A 21,143-nucleotide genomic window follows, 5' to 3' on the forward strand; every position below is an offset into this window, starting at 1 on the left:
GACGCGGCCGAAGAGGGGAGGAGGGAGGAAGCCCTGGAAAATACCCCGGTCTGGGAAGAACCTTTGTTTATTTTTTGCCTAAACGGCCCCTTTGATTTCTCCAGTTTTCCCCTACCCTTGCCCTGAGGGGGGGGGGCGCTATCACCGATACCCTGAAAATGTTTTTTTTTTAAAATAAAAAGTATTTTTTCTGACATCTGCTATCTCCTGTGTTGGTTTCTAGCTGTGCCCACTCTCTGCACCTCAGGATCCACCCCGAGGCACCACATATGGTGGAGAATGCTGGCAAACTGATGCCACGCTGTGGAAGCTGATCTGGGCCGAAGAACCAACACGGGTGAGAACTGAGAGTGAATGGAAGCCACACCCCCTGGGGAAGAGCGAAGAAGGAGACGATTGGCTGCCCCTACCCTCGCTGAGATGCAAGACGCAGAAGCAGAGGAGGGCTCCCGAGGGATGATGGAAGCGGCCATCACTGAGCTGGCGAGGTCCCAGCGGGCCCTGCAGGAAGCGGTGGTCGAACTCTGCTGCCTATCCCCCCGTGACGGATCAAGACGAACCCCCCGAGATGCGTTGACAAAGATGACAGCCGATGATGACGTTGAGGCGTACCTCCAGGTGTTTGAGCGCGCCGCTCAACGTGAAGAATGGCCACAGGCAGAGTGGGCGGCCATACTAGCCCCCTTCTTGACGGGGAGGCCCAACAGGCCTATCGAGATATGGACATGGCTGACGCCACCGACTACCTCAAGTTGAGGAGAGCCATCCTAGCACGATATGGGTTCAGCCTACCTGCCCGAGCCCAGCGATACCACGAATGGTCCTATGACGCCTTCTAGCCTGCCCGGTCCCAAATCGCCACCCTGACCTGCCTGAGCAAGAGCTGGCTGGCCGAGGGAGAGGGGCCACCCCTGTTGGAGAGGGTGGTGTTGGAAAGATGCACCAGCACCCAGGGAAGCCAAACGGGATATAGCCCAGGTGGGACCCGCCTCCGTAGAACTGCTAGTGGGCCTACTCGAAAACCATCAGGTCACGCAGAAGATGCTCCAACCTGAACGCACCAAAACCCCGAGCCGCCCAGTTAGGTGCCCAGCACAGGTGAAGCACCCACCAGCCTGCCCTGACCCAAATCGGCGGGGCAGACCTGACGCAGGGAGACCACGGCCGGAGTGGAGATGCTATAACTGTGGAGAGGAGGGGCATCTAGCCAGGAACTGCCCCGGGAGGGAGGTGTCCATGCCCACCGCCAGGGGTTCTAGCAGCCCAGCGCAACCCTGCCTGTACCTGACCACCTGCTGGGCGCACCAGAGTACGGAGGCCCCCAGGTTCCCGATACGAGTAGGGGGACAGGACACTGTAGCAGTGCTTGATTCGGGCAGCGCCATCACCCTGGTAAGACCAGAGTTTGCGGGAGAAAAGAGGGGTGAAGAGGTGGCCGTGGCGTGTATCCATGGGGACACCAGAGAATACCCCACGGTGTGGGTCAACCTAATCACACCACGGGTAACGCGGTAAGAGCGGGGGTTGTACCAAATTTACCCGTACCTGTACTAATGGGAAGAGACTGCCCTTTGTTCCAGACTAATTGGGAGGAGGGGCCCCGGCCTCTGAGGGAGACGAGGCCACGACGGCCCCAACGGGCTGCCCGCCAGAACCCCCTACCAGTCTGGGCCGCGACGTCTGGGGACAGTGAAGGAGAGGCCCTGCCACCAGAGAGGGAACGCCAACCCAGCACCCCGGCCACCAGTGGAACCATCACTGCGTCTGAGAAAGAGCTTGGGGAGGCCCTGCCCCTGGAGAGAGATGTCCGTCTAGCCTTCTCGGAGGGCCCCCAAGAGGTGAGCGAGGAGGCCGAAGCACCCACCCGTTTTGGCACTGCCCAACTACACGAGCCAAAGTTCGCTCAGGCCTGGAGAGATGCCTGAGACATTAACGGGGTACCACAAGGGCTGGTGAGTACACCATCGTATCCCTTCTTCAGGGTAAAACAAGACCTGCTCTATCGAGTCTGTAACCCACAGGGGGAGGAAGTTGAACAGCTGCTCGTCCCTCAACCGTTTGTGCCCCGAGTCCTCTACTTAGGTCATACTCACCTGCTGGGAGTCCATCTGGGGATGGAGAAGACCTATGAGAGGATCCTGGCAAGGTTCTATTGGCCCGGGGTGAAAAAGGCTGTGGAGGACTACTGCCGACACTGTGCCGTGTGCCAACTCCACAGCCCTAAGGTAACCCTTCGGAACCCACTAATACCCTTGCCAATCACTGATGTTCCCTTCAGGAGGATTGCGATGGACATCCTGGGGCCCTTACCGAAGTCCAGCCGGGGACATCGGTACATCCTCCTGATCCTGGATTATGCAACCCGCTACCCAGAAGCCGTCCCGCTCAGGACCGCGACCGGAAAGGCGGTTGCCAGGGAGTTGTTCCTGCTTTTTAGCAGGGTCGGAATAGCGGAGGAACTCCTGACAGACCAAGGATCGTGCTTCATGTCAGGGGTCCTAAAGGAGATGTGCCGGCTGCTACAAGTGACCCAACTACGAACCTCCGTCTACCACCCCCAAACCGACGGACTAGTGGAGAGATTCAATCAGACCCTCAAAGCCATGCTGAGGAAGATGATTGAAACGGACGGTAAGGACTGGGACCAGCTCTTACCCTATCTTCTCTTCTCAGTCCGAGAGGTACCCCAGAGCACAACCGGCTTTGCCCCTTTTGAACTGCTATACGGTAGACGACCCCGTGGATTACTGGACCTGGCGAAGGAGGCTTGGGAACAGCAACCGTCCCGAACCCGCAGCCTGATTGAGCATGTGGAGCAGATGGACCGGCGGATGGCCCAGATCTGGCCCATGATGAGGGCCCACATGGAAAGGGCGAAAACGGGAAACGGGAGCAAGCCAGGCTGTATAACCGGGGAGCACAGGTGAGAGAATTCGCCCCAGGAGACAAGGTGATGATTCTAGTCCCCACCAGTGAATGTAAATTTCTGGCTCAATGGCATGGGCCGTATGAGGTCGTGGAACGCACAGGACCTGTGAATTACCGGGTGAGACAGCCGGGGCGACGACACCGCCTCCAAATCTACCACGTCAACTTGATGAAGAGGTGGTATGAGCCACCCCCAGCTCCGACCCCAGTCCTCTCTGCCCAGTGGGTGCCCCCACCCACCCCTGACGTGAGTATTGGAGAGCAACTGAGCTCCCGCCAGCAGCAAGCGCTACGTGAGCTGGTGAATCGAAGCCGGGACATCTTCTCGACTATGCCCGGCCGCACCCACCTGATCGCCCACGACATCAGCACTGAACCTGGGAAGACAGTAAAATTACGACCCTACCGAATCCCAGAAGCTCGCCGACACGCCATACAGGAGGAGGTGAAGAAAATGCTCGACCTCGGGGTTATTGAGGAAAGCCGCAGTGCCTGGTCCAGTCCCGTGGTGCTAGTCCCCAAGCCGGATGGAACCTGGCGGTTCTGTAACGACTTCCGCCGCCTGAACGACATCTCCCTGTGTGATGCGTACCCAATGCCGAGGGTGGACGAACTCATTGAGTGGCTGGGACCGGCCCGATTCATCAGCACCCTGGACCTGACGAGGGGGTATTGGCAAGTTCCCCTAACACCCCGTGCCAGGGAGAAGACGGCCTTCGCGACCCCGACGGGCCTCTACCAGTACACCGTCCTCCCCTTTGGCGTGCATGGAGCCCCGGCCACGTTCCAGAGGTTGATGGACCAGGTGTTGCGGCCCCACCATAGGTATGCGGCCGCCTACCTGGATGACATCGTCATCCACAGCACCGACTGGGACAGCCATGTCGACAAAGTCCCTGAGGGTGGCTGGGCTGACGGCTAACCCTGCAAAGTGCCGGCTTGGATTGAAGGAAGCTGCCTATCTGGGCCGCACGGTCGGGAGGGGGCAGGTGAAGCCCCAGTCGAACAAGGTTGACAGCATTGCCACCTGGCCCCAACCGGCTACAAAGAAACAGGTGAGAATGTTCCTGGGTCTGGTGGGTTACTATCGGCAGTTCATTCCAGAGTTTGCAGCACGAGCAGCCCCCCTACACGACCTCACCAAAAAGGAGCAGCCCAACCGGGTCCAATGGAACCCCCTCGCCGCTGCAGCCTTCCAGGACCTACGGGCCGCTCTAGGTGAGAAACCAGTCCTCATAACTCCCAACTTCCAGAAACCCTTCGCGCTGCAGACCGACGAATCGGAAGTGGGCCTGGGAGCGGGCCTGTCACAGATCCAGGATGGGGTGGAGCATCCAGTAACCTACATCAGCAGAAAACTCCTCGGCCATGAAAGGAATTATGCCACGGTCGAGAAGGAATGCCTCGCCATCAGATGGGCGGTAGGTAAATTACGATATTACCTACTCGACCGTGAGTTTCTGTTGGTGACCGATCATGCTCCCCTCAAATGGATGTACCTTAACCGAGACAGCAATGCCCGAGTAACCCGCTGGTTTTTAGAGTTGCAGCCCTACCGGTTCAAGTTGGAGCATCGCGCTGGGAAGCTGCACCAGAATGCTGATGCGCTATCCAGGAGGGAGGATGGCCTAGGGGCAGACGCTCCCGCCCGGGGCTTGGAGCTGAGGGGGGGGGTATGTGGCACCCCTGCTCCTGCATGTTGTGCCACGTGGGTGGAGAACCCTGGAGGGGCCTGTGCAGGTCAACCGCGCAGACGTCACGCATTGGGAGAGGTGTGCGAAGGAGTATATCTGCCTAGAGAGGTGATGGGGAGATCAGCACCTTGGAGAGAGATCCCTCTACCTCCGGTCCAGGACCCCGGACAGCGCACGCGAGTGAGGAGAGTGGAAAATCACTGACTCAGCTGCAGCCTCTTTTCCTAATGAGCAGGGAATGGGATTTAAGGCGCGGTCGAGGCTGCAGCCAGGCTCAGTTGGTGCCATTCCTGAGCATGTGAGAGTGTGGAAGGCAGAGAGAGGAAGGACCTGCAACGCCCGGCCATACTGAAACTGAGGAAGACCCCACTTTCACGGATGGCAACACCGAAGACCTGGAAACGGACGCCGGTCACGTGAGCCAGATAAAATCCCTTCCTATTCACCCCCTGTCTTTGTGTTTCCCGCCAGCCCTGACGCGGCCGAAGAGGGGAGGAGGGAGGAAGCCCTGGAAAATACCTCGGTCTGGGAAGAACCTTTGTTTATTTTTTGCCTAAACGGCCCCTTTGATTTCTCCAGTTTTCCCCTACCCTTGCCCTGAGGGGGGGGGCGCTATCACCGATACCTCAGTGTTTTTTTCTGTGCTTCTGTTGCATTACCAAACCAGCAAATAAGGCCAAAAGTTAACACACTCAACAAAGGCACTGTAAAACATCTTAAGCATGGTGAGATTGACATCAAATAAGGCTAACTTTTTAAGAAAGTAAAGCCTTTGCTGGCTCTTTTTGTTAATGGATTCAGTATATTTGTCCCACTTCAGCTTATTATCTAAGACAACCTCGAGGTATTTATATTCCGTGACTGACTGTATAGGCTGTCCTCTAATACTAGTCAGACCGGATGTGGGCTCTTTCCTAAAATCAATAGACATCTCTTTTGTCTTAGAATTGTTCAGGAGGAGATGTGAGTCCTCACACCATTTGATAAATGCCTCTAAAACAGGGCCATGCTCCTCCTCATCACCCTGAAGAAGGCTAACCAGTGCCGTATCGTCGGCAAACTTAACTAAAAATCTTCCAGGGAAGGAGCTGGTACAGCTATTTGTGTATAAAATAAACAACAAGGCAGATAAAACGCAGCCTTGAGGAGAGCCTATAAAAGTAGATATTTTATTGGACAGTGCAAGGCCCACTTTCACCTGCTGTACTCGCTGACTTAGACATTTACATTTACATTTTAGTCATTTGGCAGACGCTTTTAATCCAAAGCGACTTACAAGTGCATAGGTTCTACCATAAGTCAGAGCATCACATCCAGAAACTAGCAAAATACACACTTAGAAAGTCCAGCAGCCAGAGAATCAGACCACCATCCAGGGAAAACTCATCCGCTAGTCTCTGGGCCAGAATATGAGGCTGAATCGTGTACGAATAAATAATTTTTACGTGCGTCTTTGGAGCCTCAAGATGTGAGTGGACAAGATGCAACAGGGTTAAAATGGCATCATCTACCCCCCTACTAGGCTGATAGGCAAATTGTAAGGCGTCCAGTGAATGTTGGGTATGTGATACTATACGCCTTTTAATTATTCTTTCAAAACATTTCATCACTAATGAAGTTAGTGCTATGGGGCGGTAGTCGTTGGGCTCAGAGGGTTTAGGAACCTTGGGAATGGGAACAATGATGGACGTTTTCCATAAAAGTGGTACAGTATGCTGATCCAGAGAAGACTGAAAAATAGAACTGAAAATGGGAGACAGTTGTTCTGCACAATATTTCAACACTTTACCACAGATATTGTCTGGGCCTGGGCTTTTATGTGTATTACAGCTTCTGAACAGTTTGAAAACCTCTGACTGGTTGATGGCGATATTATGAGCTGTCATTAAGGAAGACTTAACCTGTTCAGTCTCAGCAGTGCTATCACATTCAAATCTAGAGAAAAATGCATTAAGCTGATTAGCCATGTCCTGCCCCTCTACACCCTCCAGTCCAGCGTGGAGCTTTCCTCTGCCCTTATGGGGAGCGCTAGTCATGGCTTTGATGCCCTGCCATGCATGTCTGGGGTTGCTCAGGGCCATATTGTCCTCCACTTTTTGCTTGTAAATGTTCTTGTCCATCTTAATTTGTCTCTTAATTTCCCTTTGTATGTCTCTCATGGCTGTCGCATCTTTTTGAGTGTGGGCCAGTTTCTTTTTATTTAAAAGGTGCTTCAGTTTTTTCGATACCCAGGGCTTATTATTAGAAAACGTCTTAAATGTATTAGTGGGTATCACTGAATCTACACAAAACTGTATATAGTCTGAAATCACGTCGGTCTGTTCGTTCAAGTCTGGACAGTTAAAAACCTCCCATGAGGTGCAGTCGAAACAGCCTTGCAGACAAGAGATGCTGTCCTCATTCCAGATCTTTACAGTCTTGACCTGGGGTTTCTCCCTCTTGAGGAGCCTCTGATATGCTGGTCGGAGGTACACCACATTGTGATCTGATGCCCCCAGTGGAGGCAGGGAGGAGGCAGAGTAGGCACCCTTTACAGTGCCATAACACATGTCCAGGATCTTGTTTTTTCTCGTGTGGCACTTCACATATTGATAATAAGTGCGTAGACTATTTCGCAAGGAGCAGTTATTAAAGTCGCCTAAAATAAATTTTGGAGCATCTGGAGACATGGTTTCAAGTTTCTGAGAGAGATTATAGATCGCCTCCGATGCTTTGGCAGTGTTTGCTTGGGGATGGATGTACACTACGGTGAAGAACAGTTGTGGAAACTCCCGAGGGAGATAGAATGGTCGGAGTGACACACAGAGCAGTTCGATGTTAGGAGTACAAAGACGTTCCCTTACCACTACTGAGCCACACCATTCATCCCGAATGAGGAGACACACACCACCGCCGCGTGACTTTCCTGTGACGCTGGAGTCCCGGTCCATTCTGTATGCGGTAAAACCGGCCGGCTCCGCCTCACTGGACGGGGCTTGACTATCCAACCACGTCTCCGTGATCGCCATCACACAGGCAGTCCGGTACTCGTGGAGGTGGCGGAGATTTGCTGTCAATTCATCTGTTTTCCCCCTCAGGGACCGGGCGTTGATCAGCAAGCAGGTGGGCAGGGGAAGTTTGTTCTTCATTCTTTTCAGTCTCTGTCTGATTCCGCCTTTCTTCCCCGTTTTCGTTTGGATTGTGTGTGAAAGTGAGTCCGCAAAAAGCTCGGTATTGAGTCAACTTTTAGGTTGACCGGAGCTTTAGATTTACACTGTAGTAGGAAGTCTCTAGTGTATTGAATTGCAGCGCTGCCCGCAGCGTTACCGTGATTGAGTCCTTGAATAAAATAGGCGCTTAAAATCAGCAGGGCAAGTCCGATAATCCATGCAGGCAAAGCCATGGTAATACACAACAGGTCGAGTCGTAAAAACTGCAGTAAAAGTGCATAAAATACATGAAGGACGACAAAAGATGACAACACGCCAACATGAAAAACACCGCAGGTCGCCACAGTGCAGCGCCCCGGAAGCAGTCTGAGCATTATGGCATCCCAGTAACAAAACAGTCTTTGAAAAAATAAATTCAGTCTGTGGTAGTGGATAAGTTAGTAGAGCTGGGTATCTTTGTCCTGCCTGCCGTCCAACCTGAGTTGGAGCAGGGTGCTGCGGATCGGAGGAGAAGGAGGAGAGGCTGTTGCCGATTACTCCGCTGCAGCCTGGTAACTCTGCCGGTCTCGGCGTCGTCTGAGTCGATGGTTGGGGCGAGGTTGAAAATTTTTTTCGCCTGCCTGCAACTAGAACAAGAAGCCAGGGAGAAACGGGAAGCCCGAGAGTCCCTAGAAAGAGCTCAGATATTTGAGTTTGAGCATATATTAGCTATGCGGACACTGGAGATTGAGGCGGAGACTAAGTTAAAGATACGTAAATTGGAATTGGAGAACGCTGCTGTGCAAGCTGCTATGGTACCAGCCTCAGTTATGCCCGCACCACTTTCTACGCACTATGAGCACTTTTGAGCGCCTTGCTACTGCACTTAATTGGTTAAAAGACATTTGGACCACCTTGCTGCAGTGTAAACTGACAGGTAAAGCGCAGGATGCAGGGCCTACCTTGTCGCTTGCCGATAGTTTAAATTATGAGGCTGCGGTGCTCCGTGCTTATGAGTTGGTGCCGGAGGCTTATAGGCAGAAATTCAGAGACTACCGAAAGACCTCATTACATTACATTATTGGCATTTGGCAGACGCTCTTATCCACTCGACTCAGTCTTTTGTTGATTTTGCTAGGGAGAAGGGAACTCTGTTCGATAAATGGTGTGCTGCTAGCAAATCAACAAACTATAATTCACTCCGAGAATTAATTTTATTGGAGGAATTTAAAAAGTGCACGCCAGAGAGGGGTGTAGTATATTTGAATGAGCAAAAGGTTACGTCCTTAAATGAGGCGGCAATCTTTGCCGATGAGTTTACCCTCACACATAAAGGTGTTTGCGACATCTCGTGGGAAAACTGCTGAGGCTGCCGCACCAGTTGCGTCATCAGTTAAACCCCCTAAATCTCCCCCGGAAGTGTTTTTACTGCCACAAGAAGAGTCATGTAATAGCAGATTGATATTTATTAAAAAAGAAAAATACCAGTACCCCAAATCCTACCGGGTTGGTTAGAGCAGTATCTCATCAACTTCCCAGTACCAGTGAAGAAGGTAGCGTTGGCTACGGGCCATTCGTATTTGAAGGATTTGTGTCTCTGGTTGGGGAACCGAATGTCCAAAAGGCAGTTTGAATTTTATGGGACACTGGGGCATCCCAGTCCTTCTTACTGGCGGGGATCTTGCCCTTGTCAGATACGTCCTCCTGTGGGGCAGACATCATAGTTCAAGTGTTACGACCTAAGGCTCGATTCGGCCGTAACATAAAATGGACACAAACAACCAGGTGAGGAATAACAAATATTTATTAAATACCTTCTTTTACTCAAGACTTAGTATTGAAAGGCAAATCCAACAATACAAGCCTTTCAAACAAGTGTCCAAACAAACAAACAAACAAACAACCAACCAACCAACCAACCAAACCAGGCAAACAACCAACCAAATACAAGCCACAACGCCCGAGAGAGGAAGGCGCATTCACAGTGCAGCAATGAGCTAACATGAGCTAGCTCCAGAATGGTGAAGAAGCTGTGCTTTTAAACCCCAGCTTCCAGGTGCGCCAAATCCAATAATCAGAGCTGGCTCAGTTCTCCTTAGCTCCGCCCACCTCTCCATTCCTGCAAGCAGAGCACACGAGCAGAGAGAAAAACCCAGAGCGGATCGCGAACCTGGGTCGTAACACAAGGAATCGAGATGGGTTTTTATTAGTGTTCCGTTGCATCAGGTGCAAGTTAACACGGATTTAATTTCTGGCTGTTTTAAAGTAGCCGTGCGTTCTGCTCTACCAGTTCCAGGGATAGACCTCATTATGGGGAACGATATTGCAGGTGGAAAAGTGTACCCTGTACTAGAGGTTGTGAAACCCTGAGAACACACACTACGCCAGAGGTTTCGAAAATTCCCTGACATTTACCCTGCATGTGTGCTTACCCGAGCGCAAGCACGAAAATGGGGCAAGCAGGTGAATTTGTCAGGCTCCATCTTAGCCACTCCGTTCGCTAGCGATGTTCTGGTACCCGAGAGATCGCCTAAAAAGGTGAAGGAGAAACAATTGTCAAGGGATATGCTTTCGATGAAGCTGCCAGTCACACGCGAGCAGCTTATTGACGCTCAGAAAATGGATACATGACTCAAGCAGTGTTTTAAATCTGCTGTCACCCTTGAAGCTGCGAAAGATAGGCCAGTAGCTTATTTTGTGGAAAAGGGTCTGTTGATGAGGAAATGGTCATTACCTGTTGCCGCAGGCATGGATTGGGGTGTGGTAACCAAATAGTTGTACCCACACCGTATCACCAGCAGGTGTTATTGTCGGCACATGAGAACCCTTGGTCTGGTCACCTGGGAATAACTAAAACGTATAACCGGGTTTTGCAACATTTTTTCTGGCCCAAATGAAAGACCACGGAATATTGCAGAACCTGCCATAGTTGTCAGGTGACAGGAAAACCCAACCAGGTAATTCCTGCTGCTCCTCTCTCTCCTATCCCTGTTATGGATGAACCATTCACTCAAATGATAGCGGATTGTGTGGGTCCGTTACCGAAAAGTAAAAGCGGAAATAAATTTCTACTTACCCTGATGTGTGCAGCTACACGATTTCCAGAGCCATCCATGCCATTACTGCCAAAGCAGTGGTGAAGGCTTTAACCAAGTTCTTTTCAACCTTTGGGTTCCCTAAGACGCTCCAGACCGATCAGGAATCAAATTTTCTGTCAAAGATATTTAAACAGATTTTAAGTTCCCTTGCAATAAAGCATAAGGTCTCTTCTGCATATCATCCCGAATTGCAAGGTGCGCTGGAACGCTGGCATCAGACGTTTAAATCAGTTTTACAAAAATACTGTCTGGAAACTGGAAATAGCTGGGACGAGGGAGTGCCTTTTGCGTTGTTTGCCCTAAGAGAAACTGTGCAGGAGTCACTCGGCTTTAGCCCAGCCAAATTGGTTTTCGGTCACACAGTACGAGGCCCCCTTCAAGTTCTTAAAGAACAAATCATGTCTGACTCGTCTGTTAAGTCCACTAATGTGTTGGACTATGTAAGTCAGTTTTGAGACCGCTTACAACGGGCTTGCTCTACGGCAAAAGAAGCACTTACCACTTCTCAGAGCCTTATGAAAAAGCGTTATGACCGGAAGTCGGTTGCGCACTCCTTTAGTGTCGGAGATCAGGTGCTGGTTTTGCTGCCTATTCAAGGTTCTGCGCTGTCTGCTTGCTTCTCAGGTCCTTACACTGTGGAGGAGAAGTTAAGTGATACTGACTACATCATTCGCACTCCTGACCATAGACGTCAGTCCCGAATGTGTCACGTAAACATGTTCAAGATGTATCATGCCAGAACTCCAAAACTGGAGGTGAATAATGTTTTACCGGTCTCCGCTGTAGCTTCAGTGTTCCCGGAGGTACTATGTAGACCTAGGTAGGTAGGCCTATGTTAAAAAAATTAAAATAATAATAATTGTTCTTCGTTATTGGTATGAACAAATTTACGGGGTAAATTTGTTCTTGTTGGTGGGCATGTTACGTTCCACGTTGTATGTCTGTCTGTTTCCCCCTTAAATTCTACAGGAGAAGCCATCAACCATTTCCATTCACTGTCCCTGCTGTCAATCATCATTATCCTGGTCCCGCCTCCACCAATCACGTCCCTCCTCTGTTTACATAAGCTGTGTGTTGCCTGCCCCACGTGGGCTATGCTAGGCTTGGCGGTCCGTGTATAGGCCCTGGGGCTGGTAAGGCAGAGGCCTCTATACATCGTTGCTGCATGTAGGGGGAACAATTGTTTAGACACCTTAGGAAAGGGGTGATTGCCACCTATGTAGTTTTGATTATAGAGTAGATATATATTGTTTTGTTCAGTGAACAGTCAGTAATTTGTATTTTGTTTCCAGCTCTATTTGGTTTTGTTCATTTCATTGATTTGGCAACACCCAGGTCCCTTGGCCTCGTACCCCATGTGTCTTTGTCTTAGCATATTTGTTTAAAATCTAATTTAAATAGCACCTCCACTGTACGTTTTGTAAATACACTTTTATTGCACCTCAATTCTGTTCTGTTCGATTATTTTCACCACAAACAAATTATTATTTGTTGCATACTCCCTCCTACCCCTAGACACCTGAGAAACGTAACACCCCTCAACCCTGCTTGTAGGCATAATTGGATTTTTATTTTACTAATGGTTTTCGGCTGCTGTTATTTCAGTTACTGTCACATTCCTGATAGCTTGAACCAGTCTAGCCATTCTCCTCTGACCTCTCTCATTAAAAAGGCATTTTTGCCCATGGAGCTGAAGCTCACTGTCTAACCAACCTGCTCACTGTCTAACCAACCTGGATTTCAAATTGAACTTTATTTCAAAATTAGGTTATCATCAGGCATTGCCAGATTTTATTATGTCACAGTTTTTTGTATTATATATATATATATAAAAATGCAACAATAATTTCAGATGTTGATGACTCAACCACAAGGGGGCAAAGTTGATAGCGTTAAAACCGGGGCCCTGATCTCTTCAGTCATTTAAATGAGATATTCCATGTATGTAATCTCAATGAAAAACGAGGAGTCAGTTTCAGACTGGCACACTAGCACAATTAGAAGGCAAATGTATTTTGGGGAAGTGAGGATTAAGTAAAATCATTTCATAATCTGTTAATTTTAACCACTAGCAGCCTTGTTTACAGTTTGCCACTCCAAATACAAAACATCAGTGACATCAACAGTTAAACCTCAGTAATCCAACCGCAGAAAAAAATGTTTTTTCATGTCATTGCTACTGAAATTGTTTTTTGTTTGGTTGGGGATTAAATTTGCCATACACAAAGCCTAGTCCAGCAAAGTCTGTCACCAGGAAACACACGTAATTCATATCTCAAATATCTGAATATTTCAGAGTTTTTGAATGTTATTACATTTAGATTTATTTGCTTTGATTACTCAACAATGTATTAATAAATAAAAATTTTACAAAGAGACAAGAAATTATTTAATCTTCACCATCAGTAGAATTCACTTACATTTTGTACTACTGAACAGTTTTAAAACCTGAACTCTTATGGCATGAATGCCCATTCCATAAATAAAAGGATTAAGCATCGCAGAAAATATTGCAAAATATATAGACATGAATATACGTGCTTTATAAGGTACATGAGTCATGTTGAAACGGCTTTGAATGAGCTCAAATAAACATCCTAATGCATAGTTAATTACAGTCAGTAAGTGTGGGGTACATGTTTGAAGTGCTTTGATTTGAGAGTCCTTAGAAGCAAACAGGCAGATTCTGAGTATTTGTGCATAGGAAAATAGTATCATGACAATCTGAGAACAAGGGGAAACAAAAATTAACGCTAGTCCCAGAAAGCTCTGAAAGCTTGTATCAAAGCAAGACAGCTTAATTAAAGGAAAATTCATGCAATAAACTTTTTCTATAAATCTGCCACAAAATGAATGTTGGACAGTTAATATGAAATAACTGGCAAAAAACAGAAAGGGAATAATCCAGGACAATGCAATAGCTGCATAAGCTTTTTTAGGAGACATGAGGAGGTGATAGTGTAATGGGAAACAAATGGCAACATACCGGTCATAGCTCATCACTGCTAAAATAGTAAATTCAACTGTACCATATGAGTGTAAACAATATATCTGTATTAGACAATTGGTCAGAGATACTTCATAATTATGAGAAATCAAATGGCTGAGCATAGAAGGTAATAAAGATGTACTACCATACACTCCGTTCACTGCTAAATTACATATAAATAAATACATGGGTTCATGCAGACCTCTGTCAATGTAAATTACAAAAATTAAAACTGAATTGACCAATAATATGAGAATGTATGAAAATAGTAAACATGTGAAGAATAAATATCTGTAATCTTCCAGTTCAATGTATGCCGTCAATATGAAGGATGTCACTGCTGATATATTTTCCATGGTCACCTGGATGTAGATTCAGTGCTGTGGAGAAGAATGTGAGGGTTAGCGACAGAGCTTAACATGAACTTTTTGGCTCATCAGCAACTGTGGTTAGTGGTTTTTCCATTTATATGTAATTTACGAAACTAACAGTTAATTTTCAAAAACTACAAGGATTACAACATTTGCAAACCTTTTATTTCCGGTTTCTGTAGACACAGAATTACACATTTTAAAAAATATTTATTTCACTTTCTCGAGCTGAAAGCAAATCAAAGAAATATCAAGTATTTCCTTGTTCCTTGTATTTTCCATTCTTTGTACTTTTTAAGAGCCTTTATGTCTTTCTTATTCAATATTCAACAAAACAAATTTTCATTGGAACAAACCTTTCTTATTACTAAATAATATTTATTATTAAAACCCCCTTTCTTATTCCTAGATTCAGACAGCAAAGAAGCCACCAACTGACTGAAATGCATTTACCCTAAAATAGTGGTTGAATGATCAGATTTGGAAACAAACCCCACTTGGCCTGGCTGCCATATTTCATGCTGGCAATATAGGGACTCCCCCTTTGAAGCAAGTAAAGGGTACATCAGGAAGTAAAAAAGAAAAAATGGATTTGAGTCCCATGCTTTTAGCAGAAAAAAAAAACAACTTTTCTTACTGACTCTCCCCAAATTATATTAGCTAATTGCTTTTTAATAAATCAATCAATTAGAAACTCAATTTTACAGTCAGTTAAAGTGCCTATGGGGATCATGGAAGATAACCATTGAAGCCTCTGCAGGTTACATGCTGAAGACAAACTGTTGGTACTAAGTGGTGGTAACTAAATTTATCTGCATAAATAAATACATTTCACTGCAAAATATCACACTTACCGTTGTCCTCATCTCCAATTCATCAAGGTACTCTGATTTCACCGTAGCAAGAACAGAGTTAATATTGTGTATGCATACTTTTACTTCATTATGATCACTTAATTAAATAAAATATTATTATTATTAGTAGTAGTAGTACAAGTAGCAACTGCAATAGTAAAGCAGTAGCAGTAGTAGTAGCAGCAGCAATAGTAGTAGTGTGATTATTATTCATTCTAATAATAATCTACATCATTACCATCTTCTAATAAGAATACAGGCATCAATAGAATGAAAAAAGACTGAGGTAATACCACTGATCTACCTGTACAAGACCGAAAAAATATAAACACGTATGATCCACCTGATATTTAATTAATTACCTATTTTATTTGAAAGTGTTGATGGCTTCAGAGGCTTTCAGAGTTCTTGCAGGTCTGCAGTCATGCATCACCATCTAGGTGACTGAAACAGATACTTCTACTTTTAAGCTATTTATAATGACACAGCCATGTACAACTACACACCAGCCTGTGATGTTACAGCTCAGATACGTCAGTACCTGGGAGCCGTCCAACATATTCCCATATCTCATTATGATCGGTCTCATTTTTTAAATTGTCTAGATAAGTCCATCAGAAAAGGCTGTTGCGGCCCTAAATCCCAGTAAAATACAATTCAGTAATTCAGTTCATCGCCTGTCAACTGACGCGTGAGTGGAAAAGATGGTACTCACTTATATACACTCACTGACCAATTTATTAGGTATTTAATGGACTTAAAGGTGCAATGTGTTGTGTGATGGCCCTCTCATATCTGTTTCTGGTTTTTCTTTTTGCTTATCTTTCAAGTGGCTGGCTGAGGAACAGGAGGGTCATCAGGTTAACGAGGCGCACCTGCGGCTGGAGAAAACACCTGCCATTCCTGCAGTTGGGGCTTGCTTCCTCCCATGCTGACAAGCACTTTGTTTGACTGACTGACTAACATTTACATTTGCTTTTACACGTATCCATTCACATTCATTTTTGCATTTTACGCACATACATTAAATACATGACACATAGCTCTACACACCTCATTACCCATTTTTTGTATTTTTGTTATCTCTTGTAATATTAAATTCTATTATTTTGTTACTCCTTAAACTGGTGTGTGTCCTTTATGTTATGATTTACAAGCGATCATGACAGTTGTGTTCAGAGAAGCTGTTCTGCCTAACTCTTAATATTTGAGTTACTGCCACCTTCCTGCTTGAACTAGTCTGGCCATTCTCCTATGACCTCTCTCATTAAAAAGGCATTTTCACCTGCGGCTCACTGGATGTTTTTTGTTGTTTTTTGCATCATTCTCTGTAAAAGGTGCTCACTATCTTGATGGTCCAAATAATTTATTTTGGTAAGCCTTTTGTTTGGCCTAGGTCTGTTTTTTTTCTGATTTCTCAGCTTTATAATGGTTTCCTTGACTGTCACTGGCATAACTGAGGACCCCCTTGAAAACGAGATGCTACATCTCAGGGAGTTATTCCTAAGAAAAATGTCAACAATATCACAGGAGCTGGACCTTCACCTATCACCCTCAAGGGATCAATAAACAAAAATAACAAATGCAAAGAAAAACCTTACTCAGCAGGCATGGTTTTCGTAGTGTGGTGGCCCGATCAGGAATCGGTACACCACTGGAGTGGAACGGCCCGTGCGCCGGCGCCAAGTACTAGGAAATGTCATTAACCACGTGTATTTCCCCAGTTCATATTTAACAGAGCCGCACCGGGGAGAGAGCCGGCGAGGAGAATCAGCGCCATGGCCAGCGACACGGGGAAAGACGCGTGAGGAATGCGAGGAAGGAATCACTAACATTTCTCATTGGACAGGCGCAGCCGTACCGACTCCAAGAGAGAGAGAGAGACCTTACAAAAGGCGAGGCGCAACCACAGAGCGGGGCTGAGTACGGAGGGAGACGGATGCGAAGCCCAGTGATCAGAGAAACAGCCACTGACCTGAGTGACGACAACACGGTGGGTCTTCGGAGGCTTGGAAAAAGGCATGGGCGGAACGGACCACCCACAATCACCGACGGACCGGTGTACCTAACTTTTTTTTCCTTTTGCTGGAAAAAAGTTTTGTTTGGGACTTTGTGAAAGTGCCCTGAAGGCACACCAGAAAACTAACTAAAATATAGTTTTGATGAACTACTCTTGCTCTCTCTGCCTCTCTCTCTCCTCGGGTCACCACAGTAGATTTTCTGGGCACGAACATAGGTCACAGACGTGATTCCCCGGTCTCAGCCACCTACTGTGGAAAGAAGCACACATTTATAAGCTCCTGGACTGGACTGAATGCATGTCCACTTGTTTCATGCATACATGTAACGTACAGTGCATATTCACAAATGTCCTGTATGGTTAACCATGTATAGTTACATATTGTTGCCAGTTGTACTGTTAAGTTAAAAAGTAAGATTTTATTGACAAGAATACTTTGATTTACTTGCTTTTTTGATACTACCACCACACTGAAACATTGATTTATATTGTTTTTCCCAGCGCATGGGAAGTCATCAAAAATTATCTCATTTAAATACCTGCCAGTTCCTCTCTAATTTTGGCCGATCAGGCTATGTTTTATTTGCACAGATAACATTATGAGAGTTTGAAATACTGTACATTGTTTCGTACCGAGCTCCAAAAATACATATTATTTTTAGTTTTGTCAGTTTTGATGCGGGAGTATGATCCTGTTTTTGGCATGCGATTCATCTGCCATTCATAGCAGAGCAGGTGCATGCAGTTATCTAAGATGATTCACTAATCAAATCATAGTTCATGTTTACGAAATTTCTGAATTTGAAAATTCTGAATTTATTTCATCAGATAATATGACACGAGATCCATCAAAATAAGCTGGACTATTCAAACTACGTATATGAAACAGGGCCCAAAACACTAACTTTAGTCAAGCTAATATTGTTTTTGCATTTTTTCAAAGCTCAAATGCAAAATCGGGATGCTTTGATGCCAACAATCAGGATAATTATGATCCTTCTGAAAGGGGGGATCAGGGCTGATGAAGAGAAATGATGGCTTTTACTTGTGTTATGGTAAATGGTAAATGGTTGGAATTTATATAGTGCCTTTGTCCAAAGCACTTGTACAATTGATGCTTCTCATTCACTCATTCATACACACTATCATAAACCAACGGCGATTTGCTGGCAAGGCACCAACCAGCTCGTCAGGACCATTTGGGGGTTAGGTGTCTTGGTCATGGACACTTTGACACACCCATTCCAAACCAGCCCACAAAGCTCTCGCTGCATTTTACACCTGAACCCACCAGCTACCAACTTTCAAACCAAACCCACACCATTGCACAGAAGTACAGCAATTGACTTTTGACCCCAACTACATGTTATGAAACAAAAGCTTAAAACTATAACAAGATTCACTCACTAGCAAATATGATAATGACACAACAACGAGAATGCTAGTTAAATTATTGATACATTATTAAAACGATTTGGGTGTTTGATAACTTTTTTCATGAAATAAATAAAATAATAATCTAAAAAGGCATTCTGTGTTTACTCATGTTCCCTCTGTCATTTGTCTATCTATCTGAAACCATTCAGTGTGAGAAATATGCAACAATAGAGGAAATCAAGGGCACTGTTTCACAGCGCTATACCGCTCACTTTACAAAATAATTGGATAGATTTCCAATAATTGGTTTCATTGTAATTCAAGTCAACGGAGGTTATTTTGAGGAAAGCAATGTCCTAATATTTTAAAGTAAAACTCATCTTTGTGTGTTAATTTGGGGAGACATTTAATGTAATATTTTAATGTTGGTCTGCTGCTCAATAAATATGCTTAAATTAACAGAATTCTTCTCACTCTAATGTTTTAAAAAAAAAACCCACAAGTGGCCTGGATATATTTCCTTTCATGTATAAAATCCACTGTCAAAGGCCTAGTATTGTAGTGTCCACATTTATTGACTTTCCTGGATGGATTCACGTGATCAAGGATGTAAGGATATTAATACATAATTACAATGATCTACAACAGACTATTCATCTTTTATTGTTTATTGTTTGATACAGATTTCAAGGTCATAATGGAGTATTTACAATATTCTTTATTTTAGACATAGTGTAGTCAAAATGCATCCACACACTTGGCATTAACACCTGGGCCCGTACTCAAACAGTGTGTCAGAGTAAGAGTGCTGAGTGAGGATCAGATTTCCACTGTCTACATCATAACCTCATCTATTATGAGGTAGGAGACAGAACTGAGACATCACATGTGCACTCATCATCACATCGTATCCTTCTTTTTTTACTTTTAATTTCATAAAAATTAAACAAAATGTCTGTCAGTGTTAGTGCTTTCTAATACAAAATTAATACTTATATATTTATCCATCTATTAACCAATCAATATATATTTCAGTTATGAATTACATATTACATTATGTTATGTTAGATTACTGTGTGATACATAGGGTTGCCAGATTTAGAGTTTGTAAAAACAAGAACCTATAAGTCCTTGAGGTGGGTTGTCGGGGGGGGCTGAGAAGAAATAAAGTTTAACAGTAGAGATGGAAGAAACTCATTACAAAGTAGCAATCGAACTTCAATAACTTATTCAGACCAAGCATGTACGTTTATTGTAAAGTTGGGAACATACACCAGACCTGTACAAATAACTGGAACCTGGAAACCCTAGGGATACAGAGTGCAGCCTTACCAACAATATGTACATAACAGGGAAAAAAAGTTTTTTTTATCATCACCATGAGTAGGATTGGCTTATTTTTTACCACTAAACAATTTGATTATCTGAACTTTAATGTCTTGAATGCGAATTCCATAAATAACAGGATTAAATAGTGGAGGAAATAAAGCAATGTAAATGGACAGGAATATACGAGTATTATGAGATACATGATTCATGTTGAAACGACTTTGGATCATCTCGAATAAGCTTCCCACAGAAAAAATAATTACAGTCAGTAAGTGAGGGACACACGTTTGAAGAGCTTTGATTTGTGCATCCTTAGAAGCGAACAGGCAGATTCTGAGTATCTGTGCGTAGGAAAACAGTATCATCACAATGTGAGGGCCTGGACAGATAATAATGAATGCGGGTCCCGCGGGATTCTGAGTGTTCGTATGAGGGCAAGACCGTTTAATTAAAGCCAAATTCATACAGTAAGCTTTATCTATATGCCTGTCACAGATTGAAAGGTTGACAGCTGTTAGGAAATAAAGGCCAACGTAAAAACAGGGAAGGGCCCAGGACAAGGCAATTGCTGCATAAACATTTCTAGGGGACATGAGGAGGTGATAGTGTAGTGGTCGACAGATAGCAACATACCGGTCATAGCTCATCACTGCTAAAATGGTAAATTCAACTACAGCATATGAAAGTAAGCAATATATCTGTAACAGACAAAAGACCAGAGATATTTCATAATTATGAGATAGCAAATGGCTAAGCATAGATGGTAATAAAGCTGTACTTCCATACACTCCATTCACTGATAGGTTACATATAAACAAATACATGGGTTCATGCAGAGCTTTCTCAGTATATATTGCTACAATAAGAACTGAATTGGCCAATAATGTCAGAATGTATACAAGAAGGAAACATAAGAAGTATAAATATCTATAATCTTCCAGTTCAGTGTATGCCGTCAATATGAAGGATGTCACTGCTGATACATTTTCCATGGTCAGTGCTGTGGAGAAGAATGTGAGGGTTTGCAAACATATTTTGCATTACATTACATTAATGGCATTTGGCAGATGCTCTTATCCAGAGTGACGTAAAGCTTATTAGACTAAACAGGAGACAATCCTCCCCTGGAGCAATGCAGGGCCCAACGACTGTGCGGATCTTATTGTGGCTACACCAGGGATCAAACCACAGACCAGCATGTCCAGTGATGTACCGTAACCACTATGCTACAAGTTGCCCATTAAAACTTACATCCATTACAAGCATTGCATGTTTCCATCGTGAGATTTGGACAGAAAAGTAGCCTTTTTTCAAGCAGTGCTCAATTAATCCAAATCATTTGATTGAACTGCATA

At 45.1% G+C, this 21,143-nt stretch overlaps 1 protein-coding gene across 1 annotated transcript; it reads right to left on the minus strand.

Moving 5' to 3' along the window:
* Positions 1 to 8,186: 8,186 nt before the first annotated feature.
* On the minus strand, positions 8,187 to 20,780 carry LOC133107398 (olfactory receptor 14A2-like). The gene is made up of 5 exons (XM_061216390.1): positions 20,330 to 20,780; positions 19,865 to 20,167; positions 10,183 to 10,280; positions 9,396 to 9,454; positions 8,187 to 8,397 (listed from the first exon to the last, which is right to left on the minus strand). Exons 1-5 carry the CDS (start codon positions 20,778 to 20,780, stop codon positions 8,187 to 8,189), a joined length of 1,122 nt encoding a protein of 373 aa, XP_061072374.1.
* Positions 20,781 to 21,143: the final 363 nt, after the last annotated feature.

This window comes from Conger conger, chromosome 13 (assembly GCF_963514075.1).
Source record: "Conger conger chromosome 13, fConCon1.1, whole genome shotgun sequence".
In the NCBI taxonomy this organism is placed as follows: Eukaryota; Metazoa; Chordata; class Actinopteri; order Anguilliformes; family Congridae; genus Conger; species Conger conger.